This window comes from Mixophyes fleayi, chromosome 5, assembly GCF_038048845.1.
Source record: "Mixophyes fleayi isolate aMixFle1 chromosome 5, aMixFle1.hap1, whole genome shotgun sequence".
NCBI lineage: Eukaryota > Metazoa > Chordata > Amphibia > Anura > Limnodynastidae > Mixophyes > Mixophyes fleayi.
This window is the reverse complement of record NC_134406.1, coordinates 1,527,882-1,545,760: the sequence shown is the minus strand read 5'-3', so window position 1 is coordinate 1,545,760 and position 17,879 is coordinate 1,527,882. Positions and strand designations below refer to the sequence as shown.

General features: G+C 47.3%; 1 protein-coding gene across 2 annotated transcripts in view; it reads right to left on the bottom strand.

Moving 5' to 3' along the window:
- Positions 1-17,879, bottom strand: part of LOC142158000 (microtubule-actin cross-linking factor 1, isoforms 6/7-like) — a 104,066-nt gene that overhangs the window by 39,465 nt on the left and 46,722 nt on the right. For both annotated transcript variants that reach the window (XM_075211540.1, XM_075211539.1), the window contains exons 13-26: positions 16,745-16,970; positions 15,675-15,901; positions 13,412-13,534; positions 12,762-12,863; positions 11,418-11,519; positions 10,596-10,736; positions 10,182-10,337; positions 8,242-8,439; positions 7,496-7,624; positions 6,560-6,730; positions 6,309-6,464; positions 5,847-6,053; positions 4,846-4,968; positions 3,180-3,349 (exon numbers count right to left, since the gene is read on the bottom strand). In XM_075211540.1, the coding sequence (XP_075067641.1) occupies positions 3,180-3,349; positions 4,846-4,968; positions 5,847-6,053; positions 6,309-6,464; positions 6,560-6,730; positions 7,496-7,624; positions 8,242-8,439; positions 10,182-10,337; positions 10,596-10,736; positions 11,418-11,519; positions 12,762-12,863; positions 13,412-13,534; positions 15,675-15,901; positions 16,745-16,970 (2,231 nt within the window). The remainder of the gene's footprint in view (positions 1-3,179; positions 3,350-4,845; positions 4,969-5,846; positions 6,054-6,308; positions 6,465-6,559; positions 6,731-7,495; positions 7,625-8,241; positions 8,440-10,181; positions 10,338-10,595; positions 10,737-11,417; positions 11,520-12,761; positions 12,864-13,411; positions 13,535-15,674; positions 15,902-16,744; positions 16,971-17,879) is intronic.

Sequence of the window (17,879 nt, the reverse complement as noted above, 5' to 3'; positions counted from 1 at the left end):
ATGTGTCATCTCCCTGTATACACACGCCTGGCACATATGATGATGTGTCATCTCCCTGTATACACACGTCTAGCACATATGATGATGTGTCATCTCCCTGTATACACACGCCTGGCACATATGATGATGGTGTCATCTCCCTGTATACACACGCCTGGCACATATGATGTGTCATCTCCCTGTATACACACGCCTGGCACATATGATGATGGTGTCATCTCCCTGTATACACACGCCTGGCACATATGATGATGTGTCATCTCCCTGTATACACACGTCTAGCACATATGATGATGTGTCATCTCCCTGTATACACACGCCTGGCACATATGATGATGGTGTCATCTCCCTGTATACACACGCCTGGCACATATGAGGATGTGTCATCTCCCTGTATACACACGCCTGGCACATATGATGATGTGTCATCTCCCTGTATACACACGTCTGGCACATATGATGATGTGTCATCTCCCTGTATACACACGCCTGGCACATATGATGATGTGTCATCTCCCTGTATACACACGCCTGGCACATATGATGATGTGTCATCTCCCTGTATACACACGCCTGGCACATATGATGATGTGTCATCTCCCTGTATACACACGCCTGGCACATATGATGATGTGTCATCTCCCTGTATACACACGCCTGGCACATATGATGATGTGTCATCTCCCTGTATACACACGTCTGGCACATATGATGATGTGTCATCTCCCTGTATACACACGTCTGGCACATATGATGATGTGTCATCTCCCTGTATACACACGCCTGGCACATATGATGATGTGTCATCTCCCTGTATACACACGTCTGGCACATATGATGAGGGTGTCATCTCCCTGTATACACACGCCTGGCACATATGATGATGTGTCATCTCCCTGTATACACACGCCTGGCACATATGATGATGGTGTCATCTCCCTGTATACACACGCCTGGCACATATGATGTGTCATCTCCCTGTATACACACGCCTGGCACATATGATGATGGTGTCATCTCCCTGTATACACACGCCTGGCACATATGATGATGTGTCATCTCCCTGTATACACACGTCTAGCACATATGATGATGTGTCATCTCCCTGTATACACACGCCTGGCACATATGATGATGGTGTCATCTCCCTGTATACACACGCCTGGCACATATGAGGATGTGTCATCTCCCTGTATACACACGCCTGGCACATATGATGATGTGTCATCTCCCTGTATACACACGTCTGGCACATATGATGATGTGTCATCTCCCTGTATACACACGCCTGGCACATATGATGATGTGTCATCTCCCTGTATACACACGCCTGGCACATATGATGATGTGTCATCTCCCTGTATACACACGCCTGGCACATATGATGATGTGTCATCTCCCTGTATACACACGCCTGGCACATATGATGATGTGTCATCTCCCTGTATACACACGCCTGGCACATATGATGATGTGTCATCTCCCTGTATACACACGTCTGGCACATATGATGATGTGTCATCTCCCTGTATACACACGTCTGGCACATATGATGATGTGTCATCTCCCTGTATACACACGCCTGGCACATATGATGATGTGTCATCTCCCTGTATACACACGTCTGGCACATATGATGAGGGTGTCATCTCCCTGTATACACACGCCTGGCACATACGAGGATGGTGTCATCTCCCTGTATACACACGCCTGGCACATATGATGATGTGTCATCTCCCTGTATACACACGTCTGGCACATATGATGATGTGTCATCTCCCTGTATACACACGCCTGGCACATATGAGGATGTGTCATCTCCCTGTATACACACGCCTGGCACATATGATGATGTGTCATCTCCCTGTATACACACGCCTGGCACATATGAGGATGTGTCATCTCCCTGTGTACACACGCCTGGTGCATATGATGAGGGTGTCATCTCCCTGTATACACACGTCTGGCGCATATGATGATGTGTCATCTCCCTGTATACACACGCCTGGCACATATGATGATGTGTCATCTCCCTGTATACACACGTCTGGCACATATGATGATGTGTCATCTCCCTGTATACACACGCCTGGCGCATATGAGGATGTGTCATCTCCCTGTATACACACGCCTGGCACATACGAGGATGGTGTCATCTCCCTGTATACACACGTCTGGCACATATGAGGATGTGTCATCTCCCTGTGTACACACGCCTGGTGCATATGATGAGGGTGTCATCTCCCTGTATACACACGTCTGGCGCATATGATGATGTGTCATCTCCCTGTATACACACGCCTGGCACATATGATGATGTGTCATCTCCCTGTATACACACGTCTGGCACATATGATGATGTGTCATCTCCCTGTATACACACGCCTGGCACATATGATGATGTGTCATCTCCCTGTATACACACGCCTGGCACATACGAGGATGGTGTCATCTCCCTGTATACACACGCCTGGCACATACGAGGATGGTGTCATCTCCCTGTATACACACGCCTGGCGCTATCCTAGTACAGCTGGATGCACCTTGAGATGCGCCTCAGTGTGCGCTTTTTCTCACTTGCTTTTTTCCTGCATGCGGTGGGGGCACAAATGCAGCCGACTCTATGTGAACCCCAATGTGGGTATACAGGACACTGCCAGTGGTGAGATATATAGAATCTAATATGAGATATATGCAACTGGAATCCTGTATCTGAAGCACTTAGTATACTGGACAGGTCAATAAAAAAGTTGGGATAGAGCTAGATTACAACTAGGTCCCTGTGCTGAGGAGCGTACAATACAGGTGAGTGAGGTTACTGTGTACACTGTATCCAGGAAGCTCTATTATTAGGACGAAGCATCTGATTCTCAGCGGGTAACAGAGGAACAGGGATGCAGAGGATGAATGATGGTGTCATCTCCGCTAACGTCTCTCACTGCTGGGCAAGACACCACCACCATTGGCGACTTCGTTAAACCACAAAGGGCATGTTTCCTTTGTGACTATCGGATTTATTGGAGTGAAGGTGTTGTGTTTGGCTTCTTCATCCACTAACAGCACCCTACAAGTGACACTGACATCTTGCGCTCTTTTGAGGACAATAATATTAGACAATATATAACATATAACTCATAGTTTCCTATCTATGTAATAAAGTGCTCACTGGGCACTTGTACCTCTCGGTGGATCGGCTGCAGATGTGTTCCCAACGCTCTCTCAGTTGTCCCAATGACTCATCCATCTTCTGACTGTCCTCCGGCAGCCGGACCTTCTCTCTCAGAGCTCGGCCGCTCCGCAGAGTTGCCTCATACACAGGACGCTTAGACCGGTGGATCTTCTGAAACTCCTGCAACAATCACATGTGGCTGATTAATGTATTAACAACAGATAGGGGCCTATTCATATGCGATACGTGGAACTTTATGCTCAGGCAGAAATAGCGCACCCTTTACCGCCCAGTGCCACTTATCAATTCAATGGAAGTGTCTGCTCGCTCCACCTCATTCAAAGAGACTGGGGCTCAGTAGACTGGAAAGTCGGACATGAAACTTTCAGCAGGGACCTCAGCGTTTTTTTGCCTGGAACTACTGCCAGATATTGTGAAACTACATGTCATCATCATCATCATTTTATTTATATAGCGCCACTAATTCCGCAGCGCTCACATCGGTCCCTGCCCCATTGGGGCTTACAGTCTAAATTCCCTAACACACACACACACACACACACACACACACAGACTAGGGTCAATTTGTTAGCAGCCAATTAACCTACCAGTATGTTTTTGGAGTGTGGAAGGAAACAGGAGCACCCGGAGGAAACCCACGCAAACACGGGGAGAACATACAAACACCTCACAGATAAGGCCATGGTCGGGAATTGAACTCATGACCCCAGTGCTGTAAGGCAGATGTGCTAACCACTACGCCACCGTGCTGCCCGCATGCACTGCCCAGTCATTGACTAGAAGGGCATGCTGGTGCTTGTTGATCTGTTCGGTGGTTGCCAGTGCATGATGGAACATGTAGTTCCACAATAGCAAAAACAAAAACACTTACTGAGATCCCTCATTCACATCATCATGTAATAATCTACTAGGAAATTCTCCTGTCTTTGTGATCACATCAAAAAACACCTAGATAAGACGATGCACTTGCTCACTACAAGAGTCCGCTGCAGAATGACTATGATCTGGATTGTTCGGGACTTCTCTTAGCCACTGTCCAATCATTGGATTACAAAGACAGAAGAATTTCCTATTGAATGACAAAGATAAGAATAAAAACACAGAATATGTTCTTTTATACAAAGTGATAAATGAGGGCTTGTGGAATGTTTAATTCAAATATATTTTATTGATAAACATGTGTCTGTGTTTAATTTACTAATTGATGCACTTTTTGTATAATGGGTAGTCCATCGTACTGAGAGCCCTGAGGTCACAAGACTGACATTCTAGGAGTTCCAATCTTTTCCGTTACCCCTGCCCCCCACAGCCCAGGGGAACCCGTAAGATCTCCAGCCCTTGTGTCTGGGGGGTGCTGCTCTCCCATAGAGGGAACAGCCTGAGGGAGCCCTGTGTTAGTGGGAACCAGGCTGGTGGAGGGTTTGAGGGAAGGGGGGATCATTCTGCCTATTTATTTATGTAATTATTCAGCTTAGGTAGATTTCATCCGAGCTGTTTGGATGGAAACAGAGAAATATATATATTTAACAATAAGCGTCTTATGAGATTCAAGCACAGGGTAAATCCTACTGTTCACCAGCCAGAGTCAGTGACAACAGTGAAAGAGGAATAATACATTATGGGAAAGTCTCTAGTGTTGGAGAGGTTCAGGGTACCTTGTGCTGACTCAGCTGCTGCTTGATGTGTTCCTGACTGACAGTGGCGTCCGTCTGCTGTGAGTCCAGACTCTGATCCACCTCATGCAGCCACTCCAGGAGCATCCGCCGAGATTCGCTGTACTGCGGGGGCAACAACAGCACTAAGTACCGGCTGACCCATAATCACCAACTGTCCACCCTCCACTGGGGGGCGCTGCTCAGCCCCTCTGACTGCAGTCGTACAGACATGTAATGCAGAAGAGTTACACATGCCCGACATTAAACTTTATATTTCTGAGTATAGAATATGTCATTTAATTGTTTTGTGATAACAGTGGAAATGGAAGCTCAATCCTAGCAAATAATATGTATTATCTGGAGAGCTTCACAACAGGCAGCGGTAAGTAAATTGCAAAGAAAATACTCTATGTATTCTATAGATTTCTTTGGAATGCTCTCTGCATTGTATGGAATACACTAGAATGCTCTTTGTATAAATTGTATCACAGTCACTAGAATGCTCACTGCATTGGGATAGCATGGTGTGACAGTGGTTAGCGCAGCTGCCTCACAGTGTTGGGGTCAAGGGTTAACTTCCTTCCAGGGCCCTACTTGTGTGGAGTTTGTATGTTCTGTCACTAGAATGTTCTTTGTATTGGATAAATATCACTAAAATGCTCTCTGTGCTGTAAAGAGGACACTAGAATGCTCTCTGTATTGTATATCAGTCAGTAGAATGATCATTGCATTGCACATTGGTCCACAGAATGCCCTCTGTATTATAAAACGGTCATTAGAATGCTCCCTGCATTGTATATCCGTGACTAGAATGCTCTCTGTATTGCATATTAGTCAGTAGAATGCTCCCTGCATTGTATAAACATCACTAGAATGCTCTCTGTATAACAGTACATGCAACACTGGTGCCCGCTGCACAATTTCAGGAGAGGGGAGGAGGGTTAGGGTCAGCTTGGTACTGTCCATGACATTACTTCCCCATGTGACCGGCGGGTACTCACTTGCTTGGCTTGTCTCCGGGACTCCTCCAGGCCACGACCCCTCTCAGCCGCTCTCTCCTGCACCTTTCCCAGCCGCTCCCGGCCACTCTGCACCAAGGTTTGGGTCATGTCCCCCTCCAGCTTCCGACTTACATCCTTCAGTCGGGAACAAACAGACTCCAGAGTGGACAACTTCTCTGCATACAGCTGAATCTCCTGTACCAGACCCTGAGAGATGGAAGCAAAGTTCTCACATTCCACTAGGTGTCAGTAAAGTAGTGACACAGTGACAAGTGACAGTGTTAATGTACTGTAGAGAGATTGTCTCAGCTATATTGTTAATTTATCATTTACAGATTAACTCTTATTTGCCATTGATGTATTGATTTTACTTTCAACCTTTACATTTTTTTCTGTTGATATTCTAACATGTTACGGTCATTCTAACATGTGATAAGGTAGATACTTAGTGCTGTGACGCACCTTGTGCTCCTGAATTTGGTTGGTGACAGTTTCTAGGATTACACTGGGAGGTCCGGCCATGTTGAGACGTCCCTCGGCTTGTCCGATCCACTGAGACACTTCTTGCATGGTGCTATGGAACTCTGTAATCATGGCCAGGCCGTCCAACAAGCACACCTTAGACACACACAACATCAACACAAATCCCGGTGTACACACCAGCATAGAGCAGCTTACATGAATAACAGTGTCACTTCTCTCCCAGGACTCACCTTTCTGTCCTGCACTTTGGTGTAAGCACTATCCCATTTCTGTTCCAGTATCCGGAGCTGATGCTCAACGCTAGAGCCCCGTGGTTGAGGGCTGGAGGCCAGAAGGCGCTGGAGCCGATCATTTACGCTGTTATATGTGTGCTGCTTAGACTCCATCTCCTTACAAAGGTCCTGTAGCAGAGACAAAAATAGAGTTGGATAGAGAATTTGGGTAACAGTGTAGAGTGCTGGAGGTAGAGGATTCAGGGAACAGTGTAGAGTGTTGGAGGCAGAGGACACAGGGAACAGTGTATAGTGCAGGAGGCAGAGGACTTGGAGAACTGGGTAGAGTGCAGGAGGCAGAGAACTCAGGCAACAAGTATAATTCAGGAGGCAGAGATCTCGGAGAACGAGGTAGAGGTCAGGAGGCAGAGGACTCGGAGACCAGGGTATAGTGCAGGAGGCAGAGGACTTGGAGAACTGGGTAGAGTGCAGGAGGCAGAGGACTCAGGCAACAAGTATAATTCAGGAGGCAGAGATCTCGGGGAACGAGGTAGAGGTCAGGAGGCAGAGGACTCGGGAAATGGGGTAGAGTGCAGGAGGCAGAGGACACGGGCAACAGGGTAGAGGTCAGGAGGCAGAGGACTTGGAGATCAGGGTATAGTTCAGGAGGCAGAGGACTTGGAGAACTGGGTAGAGTACAGGAGGCAGAGGACTCAGGCAACAGGTATAATTCAGAAGGCAGAGATCTCTGGGAACGAGGTAGAGGTCAGGAGGCAGAGGACTCGGAGACCAGGGTATAGTGCAGGAGGCAGAGGACTCGAGAGAACTGGGTAGAGTGTAGGAGGGAGAGGACTCGGAGAACTGGGGTAGAGTGCAGGAGGCAGAGGACACGGGCAACAGGGTACAGTGCTGGAGGCAGAGGACATGTTGTACAGTAATAGCTGCCCAGCTCACCAGGTGTTTGGTTAGAGCCTCTCGCGTGGATTCTGGTTGTCCCCAGACCGGTTTGGATAAGGACAGACGCGCCTCCACCTGCTCCAACCACTGCAGAAGGTCGGTGATCTCCAGAGTCACATCCTGCACCTGAGAAGGGACACGAGTGGTTTGGCTGCACATTACAAAGAAGATATATAACGAAAAAACCATAACAAAGACCACAATAGAATACACTATTCTTTATAAATGTATTTACAATGACATTAAGGTGTCGCCTACTCTTTACTCTCGGAAGACACCTCCGTAAACTACAATTGCGTCTTGGTGTTTGCAGAGATGAAAGAAAATCTTTAGAGTCGCAGTCTGCAAATATGTAAACGTTACACCAAAGGCCACCCTCCGACCACTTTAGCACCGCACCTTCCATTACATTAAACATTAATCATGAGATAGGGACACCAAGTGGACTATACTGTTTTATAATGTAAGTAAGATATTTCTCTGTATGTTTATAAAATATCCTTAATATTCCTTTACTCTCTTTGTTTATTTCAAGAAAGGTTTAGGAAAATCGTCATTCCACCATCGTCCTCCACTGCACTACCACCAGTAGCCAGCAGATGGTGATATTCTGCAGATACTTACAGGATACCGCTGTTTGTAGTCGGATTTCAGAACATACAACGACTAGGTTATTAATATTATAGCACACTGTATACACATGTGTTTCCTGTATGTACTGCACTTATAATATATAATATTACCCGGCTGAGGTCATTCTCCAGCTCCAGCTGACGTCTCTCTGTTTCGCTTTGCACAAACTCCCATAGCTGGTTCATGTCCCTCAGTCTGGACTGAAGAGGGTCTACGCCATCACCGAGGGAGGTCAGCAAGATTCCCCGTCCAGCCTCGTCCACAGACTCTACTGTGCGGGTGTGAGACAGCACATCGTTCCTTAGTACCTGCAGGGACACAGTGCGTGGTGACTGGGAGTACCCCATATATCGTGATGCAACTGGGGTGCAGTAGTCAGGGAGTGCCCCATATATATTCTGAGATGTAACTGGGGGTGCAGAGTTCACGGGGTACAACAAACCCATAATAAAAAATAACCTGGGCTGTAGTACTAAGGGCATACAGCTGACTTTCCCTCGTACTGCGATATCAATGTGTGTAGGGACACCATGTTATCGGCAGCTCTCGGACATCTCTCTCCTTGACCCTCTCCAATCTGGCTTTCTCCCCCTCCACTCTACTGAAACCGCCCTGGCCAAAGATACTAATGACCTTCTCCCGGCTAAATCTAAGGGTCACTTCTCCCTGCTCATCCTCCTGGACCTTTATGCGGCCTCTGACACCGCTTACCACCCCCTCCTGTTGCAGACCCTTCTTTGTCTCAGCCTCTCAGACACTGTCCTTGTTTGGTTATCCTCCTAGCTCACCAACCACTCCTTCTCTGTTTCCATTTCTGGTTCACCCCCCTCCCCCCCTCTGCCCTGCCTGTAGGAGTTTATTAGGGCTCGGTTCTTTGGCCTCTACCCTTTCTGCTATACACTACCTCCCTGGGTGATCTCATCATCTCCTTCGATCTCCAATATTACCTTTATGCTGATGACATTCAACTCTACATATCTACCTCTGATCTCCTCCCCAGCTCATCTCTCGTGTATCTGACTGCCTGTCCACCATCTCCTCTTGGATAACTTCATATTTTCTCAAAATTAACATTGCCAAAACCGAACTCATTGCATTCCCTTCTCTTGAAGTCTCGATCACTGTTAACAACACCACCATCTCTTCTGTTCCCCAACTACACTGTCTGGGAGTCACCTTTGACTCCTCCCTCTTCTTTGCCCCCTACATTCAATCTCCCACCCATCCTGACGCCTCCAACTACGCAACATCGCCCGCATCCGGCCCTTCCTATCTCAGGATGCCACTAAAACCATCATCCAAGCACTCATCATTTCCCGACTTGATTACTGTAACCTCAGAAGACGCATTCCTCTCCCGCTGTTCCTCTTTTTGCCTTACACCGGTTCTCCTTCTCCTACAGAATCCTTTTCAAACTGCTAACCCTCACCTACAAGGCTCTCTCCCAATCTACTGCCCCTTACATCTCCAAACTTCTCTCCATTCACACTCCATCCTGCTGTGATCGGCCAATGACTGTCGCCTCTCCTCAACTCTGATCACTTCATCCAGTCAAGAATCCAAGATTTCTCCCAGGCTGCCCCCCTCCACTGGAACAACCTAACACGCTCCATTCGACTGCCCCCTAATTTGTGCACATTCAAATGGGCACTTAAAATTCATCTGTTCCTCAAAGCCATCCACCTAACCCGCTCTCCATACTCAATCTCCTCACCTCTCCTCCTCTGTCTCACTTCGTGCTCCTCTTGCGATTGGTCCCTTTGTGCCTCCTGTCTGTTTGCCATCCCTTTAAGATGTAAGCTCTTACGAGCAGGGCCCTCTTCCCCCTGTCTCTATACCTATTCTTCTCCTCCAACATCAATGTGCAAGCTAAGTTTGGAGCTATTGAAGTGCTGGTATTTTTGTTTATTGTTCTATACTGTTCTACCCTGTATGGTCCACTGTCTGCTTTATGTACGGTGCTGCGGATATCCTGTGGCGCCTTATAAAGATTATTAGTAATAATAATAATAATAATAATAATAATTTTGCTTGGGCGCTGTGACCTCACCTTGTGTTTGGCCAACTCAATCTCGCAGCTCTGCAGGTCGATGCCCACCAGACGGGGTCCCTGGAGCTGCTCCGTCGTGTGGGACAACCAGTTCATGAGCTCCTCCAGCTGGTTCTGGAACTGACCGAGGCCCAGCAATGCTCCTTCTAGCTGGTGCTGTGATATAATGACATTACTTTATGTTATGTTACAGCCTGACGTGTAGATATGTGATCATAGAGATATAATGACTGCAGTGTGAGGTGCCCTGTCTAACACAAAACCTCTGTACTTGCAGAGAGTCAGGAACAGGAACAGAGGAGGAGATACAGAGGATTTGCTGACCGCAGTGTTATTCTCTGTCTTGTTATGTTCCATGGAGATAAAATACATAATGACAGTTACTTTGCTGCGACAATAATTTGAAGTTCTCACCTGGCGGTTCACAGCCTCCTCCTCCAGGCGGTCCCAGCGCTGTCTGAAGTCACTAAGGTGGGAACCCTCTGACTTGTCCAACATCTGACGCCCGATGCTCTCTAGCTCCACCCGGTGTTGATACAGTTCCCTCTTAAACTCCTGCTCCAGAAACAAAACAGGTGCGTTATGTGTTGTTATAGGACACAGCGGGATTACTGAAGTGTGATAAAGGGGTGGAACCGGTGCATTTTTAGGGGTGTTCCTTGCTGTGATGAGGAACCCACATTAATTTCCACTCAACAGATGTATTAGATTTTGGAACCAGAACTGGGAATTTTCGGGTCTCATCGTAAACTTTTAATAGGACACATTTTACAGGTCTATGTTGCACTTCAGTGGAGAAGACCATTCTAGACACAATCCAAGCAATACAATAACTTCACTCAAACTCACATTCACTATTTTACATAAGCCACACCTACTAAGGGGAACAGACTTCTGGGTAATGCCATATAAATGTCAACTCCTCGTGCTACTGTTAATTGTCCTGACTATGGGTGTTATTTTCATATTGTACCAAAGGAGAAGCTACACTGTCTCTCTAACTGCTCTCATTGTATCAGTGAGGCTGTCTCTAGAGTGCTGCACATGTTGCCAAGAATTGTCCTCCCTACATTGAGGGGTCTGAAAAAGGACAAAAAAGGCTGTCTGTAGGTGGACACTCTCTGCCAGCACATACCCGTGGGGTGAAGCATTGACTGAGCGTCTTTCTGTCTCTCTCACCCAAGAGTGAGGTGTCATATATGTTACATGAGCTTCAGGGGTCACCTCGGTACCCACCTTTAACTCAGACAGCTGTCGTTTCACCAGATCAAGGTCTCCACTCACCAGGAACTCCTCCGTCAGTCTCAGCTCAGCCAGGACCAGCCAGTCCTGCAGCCTCTGTGGAAAGAGTGTTGAGGTGCTGGATGAATAACACCTAGGAAGGGAATTGCTTGAGAAGATGGAGTAGGTGGGACAACCACTGGTCTTAGGCTAGTGCCCCTCCACTGCTAATTATTCTCATCAGCCCTTATTGTTAACAGTAACCACACTGGGCCAAGCTATTTACAGGACTAGTGCAGGAAAAATGAAGATAATCATATGATTCACATTACTATGATCTGAATTATGGATGTGATGGAGACAACTGACTGGCCAATCAGGTCCTCTTTTCTCTACACGCCCCCTGCCTATAGCTCATCACCAGCAGCACAATCTGCTCCATCACCTGTCTTTTCTTAGCCCGCCAAACGGTGCTGTCCAGCACCTGTAAGCAGGTAACGGTCAGAATCCCAAGGTAGAAACCCCTCAGGATTGTTACATAAGGGGCACTAACTAAGGAGGGGGAGAGGAGATGCCAAACGATTCTCTTATAGTTTATTACCTTATGTAGAACATCTGAGGGCACAATGAATACAAACTATAGACCTATTATGTCTTACAGGTATACTGTGTGTGTACGGCTGGTGTAATTTGGCAGCTTCTGTCTGATATTGTTAACAGATTGTCTGTAACCATTACTGAATTCTGGCTGTTAGATGGTGCTGTGTGACAGGAAGAATAATTACATTTATAGAATGGAGGTGCCCACTAACCACCTGATGGGGCAGAAGCTGCCACCAACTAACCACATTCAGTGCCCACCTTCCGTCTCACTTGCTGTAATACCTTAGACAAACCTCTGACCTCTGCCTGAGAAAAACTGTGATTTTCTCGTTATTAATGAATCCTCAGCAACAGGGAGTTGTAGGGACAGTTTTAGGGCAAGGCATCAGTACACTTCAGGATGCCATCAGAGGAGTCCTGCATACTCCTCGCCGCCTCTTCAGGCAAAATACTAGGCAACCTATGCAACCTGGTCAGCCAAAGGCAGGGCCCCTGTGTTTATGGAATAATAATGTTCTCTATCTCTTCTATCTGAACCCAGGATAAACAACATGGGGGGGGGGCATCAGTATTATGACTAGGGGGGATAGAAAGACTTAATTAGTAAGGGGTTAGTTGTTTCTTTACCGTAAACCTATGATTGGGTGCTGTGATATCAGGTTGCTGAGTATACTTCCAGCATTTTCCCATTATTGCTGGATGGAGCTTCCAGTAATATCTAACATGAGAGGTCTCAGTCAGACCTACGGATGGTACCTGCACTGTCTCCTGACATCTGAGCGTTGCCTTCAGCTGTTCCTCCAGACGGATGTAACGCTCGCTCCAGTGCTTGTTCAGACTGTTCCACGTGGCGTAGAGCTGCATGGAGGAGAGAGCTCAGATAGACCATGAGAAGATAAAGGAGGACATGTCTGACCAGTAATGTTCTAGGATTTATGGAGTGAAGGAGATTAGTGATCCAGGACGTAGTGTAAGGGTTTGTGCACACAGACGTCCATTAATCAGTCTCTTCTTCACTTCTGTCCTTTTATGTAACTACAGTACACATGGAGGGGTTTCAATATACTGGATGACAGAACAGAGGAAAATGGGAGATACTTTCCCCTGCTACACCCGGCACTGGTGACCTCAGTGAACGCTGTGTAAGTATCTGTCTCTCATCCCTTCACCCAGCAATAATCATCATCATCATCATTTATTTATATAGCACCAACATATTCCATAGTAATTAATTTTATCCTCATAACTGTGTCCGTCTGCCGTCTGTCCGTCTGCCAGTGGCTGGTGCACGTGTGCCTGCCGGACCCCTGAGCAATGTCTACCCCCCTTCTAATCTTCTGTGCAAACATACCCGGGGAACCCCCTAACGGCCACACCCCAGTAGTGAGCTCATAGTACGTGTGTACCTCATCCAGGCTCTTTGTCACATCTGGCTTGTCCATATCCCCGCACGATGACATGAGCTCCACCCCGACAGACCCCAGCGTGTCCAGGTCATTCTGCAGGTTGTCGATGTCCTCCCGCAGGGCCTGAGAACACAGCAGGATTAACACACACTTGCCTCACTTTCATGATTAATGTAATCCATAAATGATGATGAACCAGTCAGTGTTTTAGGAGAAAAAAGGAAAATGTTATTTAAAGCATGGGGTGGTGCTAAGGCGGGAGGTGGCTGGACTTCAATGTGACGTTTACATGTTTGCACAGCGTCAAAAAACATGACTGCTTCGCAGCGCACCATGGCGCATTTCTACTTTCCGCAAGAACGGAGTGGGGCGTGTGCCTTAAAATGATCTAGAGAATGCCCCAAAGCGATTTGTGAACTCGTCCACTGCACTGAGGGCCGCTTTCTATTGGATGAGCCATTTATGAGTACTCCCTGTCACCTATACAGCACTACAGATAGTTGGGTATGACAGACGTGATATTTTACAAAGGATTCTACTGTGTATGGTAGATAATATGTAACAATATATAGAGTCACCCCAAAGTAAAGGTTTATGTGCCAAGGTCGATGCATATAAGAAAGGATCCATTTTTCTTTCTGTTTATGAATAAGATCGTATGCTTTTACCTCCTCTGTAGGAACACAGAGACAAGCTGGAACTGGAGAAAGGGATGTACCATGCGGGAGGAGAGATGAGCACGTCTGGCATCCAGCACAGACATTGGCACGCGGCTTAGGATAGTCTGTGACTGATTATATGATTTACCTCCCACTGAAATGAATACATTTATTTGAAACGTATTTCTGCAGCATTCAGGAAGGATCAGCGATATCTCACTGTCAGGCGCCAACCCTGCTGTTCTCCCGTGGAGCAGGGACGGTCACCTGGCAGTTCTACTGTGTCCTCGCGCCATTGGAAGCGGTAGCACGCCCCGCAACGGGACTCTTTTGGGCTTTGGCGGTCAGCGTGTCTGACCGCCCACTTCTTCCTCCTTTCACACTTCTTCAGCCTCCATTTAAACTATGTTCTGGCACCATTAGGGTGCCAGGGTATAAGGTCACCTGTCTAAAGCATTATTTGTATGTTCCTGCTCCTGTTTGGTTTGACCCGGCTTCCTCTGACTACTCTTCTGGATTGTGCCCCGTTATTACCCTCCGTTGTAACCTCAGCTTTTCGTCCATTCTCCTGGATTACGCTTTTTGCCTCATCATTGTGACCTCGACCTATCTGACTTCTCTGTGGCCCTCCCTTCGGTACCGTCTCCTCCTGATTGGTTTGACTTGGACCGTTCTGACTTTTCTCTATCACTACACTGTTAACTGTCTTGGAGGACAGCGTCCTGCGTACCCTTCCAGCTAAGCCCAAACCACCTTGAGGGGGTCCCTGGTGAACACCAGGGGTACATTAGACTCCGCACCTTCCATTCAGTGGCGTATATACCAGTTAGTGATTTCCAGTACATCTAGAATATACGGCGCCTTTCTGAGTCTGACAGTCACATAATGAACATTAATATGCCAAGATTTTTTACTAACCACAAAGACACAACAATACATTAAACTATTCCAACTATTGATCATATTCTATATTCAAGCAGGAAACCATCTAAATTTCATCAATGTTTCAGGTTCATCCAGCATATTATTTTTACAAAACGGTCAACAGGGGACCACCTTCACAAACCAACCATGTTATCTGGATGTTTGGCCTGGAACGGGCCTGGGCACTTGGGCAGAGTGACAGGATTGGCCTATTTGTGTCGAGATTTAACTTCTGGAGTAAATAAGCAGAAAGGTCAAATAACTATTGCAGATGAGTACTAATGTCACCATATAAACTAAGGGGAACGGCTCTGTCTCCCTTTCCATCCTAGGACATGATGGATGAGCTGAGAATTCCAGAATCTGTATAAAATCTGGATGAATGTCTGTGATCTGCGCTCTGAGGCCTTGGCCATTCCAGAACCTCCTGGAGACCTAGACTATCTGTATGCGCCATTATTAAGCCCTAAATGTAACATACAGAAGATATGTGTGTATATATTAGGGAATTTAGACTGTAAGCTCCAATGGGGCAGGGACTGATGTGAATGAGTTCTCTGTACAGCGCTGCGGAATTAGTGGCGCTATATAAATAAATGATGATGATGATGATGATATGAAGATAAGCACGGACGAGCTTGCTCCCTGGCCATGAGGAATGATGTCTATAAATAACATACCTGCATGGCATCAAGGCGGTTTCTGATGGAATCAGGATCAGTATCAGGTTCCTCCGTGTCCAGAACCATCTGATGGGTATCACCGAGTGTGAGAGCCAAGTCAGAGAGGCCGTGCCAAAACCGCTCTGCTAGTATGAGAAGACCGGATAGCCAAGCATCGCGTTCCTCTGCCCGTCCACACAGCTGGTGCCACTCAGCCAATAGCTCTGCAGTGCGCTGCTGGATCCCTGCAAGGAAGGGGAGATGTGTGAGGGGAGGGGCGGTACTGCTGCGGGTGGTTGCTCTGGAAAAATGGTGGAACGTGAGAGGACACAGAAAGTCATTTCCGAAAGTGCAACACTTTTCATTTTGCACAAATCTTAACAGTCCGCAAAGTGCATTTGTAGAGCGTGCTTAGATCCCAATTGTGCCCCAGAAAATCATTCTGCACCTACTTTGCAGATTTATCTAAGAATACGTATAGTGGAAAGTGTGGAACGTTCATCCTACAAACACTGGAACCACCACACCCTTCATTAATTTCAGCTTTTCCATTTTACCCCCAAACTGCTGTTTGAACCAGCCTAATTTATGTCTCCAATTAATCATGAAGGTGAGAGGACATCGTCTATATTACAGGGACATGTTTGTATGTTTGAAGTTTACTATAAAATTGGTCAAACCCAGAAAACACTTTCCCACAGAAATACGAATGTAAGGTGCCAAAGACATGCCCCTCGCCTGCCCGCAGCAATGAATGCCCCCCAAACCTAATACCAGCTGATGCAATTGTTCTGCACCCTGGAGATACGGCCACCAAGGACCACAATACCATGCACTTCCCTATAGAAGGAGCCACGTGATATCAGAAAAAAGCATTTGCTCTACACTTAGGTCCTTCTGAAATGACCTTTGCTGCGGAGATTCAGGAGCAGAGCTGTGGAGGCTGAGTGAGTGGAGCGGATGATGACTGCAATCTGATTGGTGAGCAGAGAAAGGTCAGGAGCGAGTGGAGAAGTAAGAAGAAGAACATCAGGGTGGAAACAGCTATCAGTTATTTTACACATTGCATAACAACATCACGTGAATACCTTGTGGCTGCACTGCCTCAGCCGGAAGACTGGACACAAGCTCCGTCCCCTGTCTCCCGATGTTCTCCAGAGCTACTCCCAGCTTCTCCAGCTCAGCCTGTACCTGGGAGTTTTCTCTGAGCTGCTCCCGGATACGAGAGGGCTCCCCACCAACAGAAGAACAGTTCTGCATCCGATCCCTGAGCCTGTCCAAGGTCTCACACATCATTTCTATCCTCTCATTGATCTGTTGACGACATACAAACCACAGCAAGGAAAAAAGGAGCTGCAACTCTATGACATACCAGAACTATGAAGGACAGACCAAGGCCACACATGACACACATGGACTTCTCGGACACACCAGAACTGTGAAGGACAGACACAGGCCACACATGGACCTCTAAGACACACCAGGACTGTGAAGGACAGACACAGGCCACACATGACACACATGGACCTCTAGGACATACCAGAACTGTGAAGGACAGACACAGGCCACACATGACACACATGGACCTCTAGGACACACCAGGACTATGAAGTACAGACACAGGCCACACATGTACCTCTAGGACACACCAGAATAGTGAAGGACAGACACAGGCCACACGTGACACACATGGACTTCTCGGACATACCAGGACTGTGAAGGACAGACACAGGCCACACATGGACCTCTAGGACACACCCGGACTGTGAAGGACAGACACAGGCCACACATGACACACGTGGACCTCTAGGACACACCAGGACTGTGATGGACAGACACAGGCCACACATGGACCTCTAAGACACACCAGGACTGTGAAGGACAGACACAGGCCACACATGACACACATGGACCTCTAGGACATACCAGAACTGTGAAGGACAGACACAGGCCACACATGACACACATGGACCTCTAGGACACACAGGACTATGAAGTACAGACACAGGCCACACATGTACCTCTAGGACACACCAGAACAGTGAAGGACAGACACAGGCCACACGTGACACACATGGACTTCTCGGACATACCAGGACTGTGAAGGACAGACACAGGCCACACATGAACCTCTAGCACACACCCGGACTGTGAAGGACAGACACAGGCCACACATGTACCTCTAGGACACACCAGAACAGTGAAGGACAGACACAGGCCACA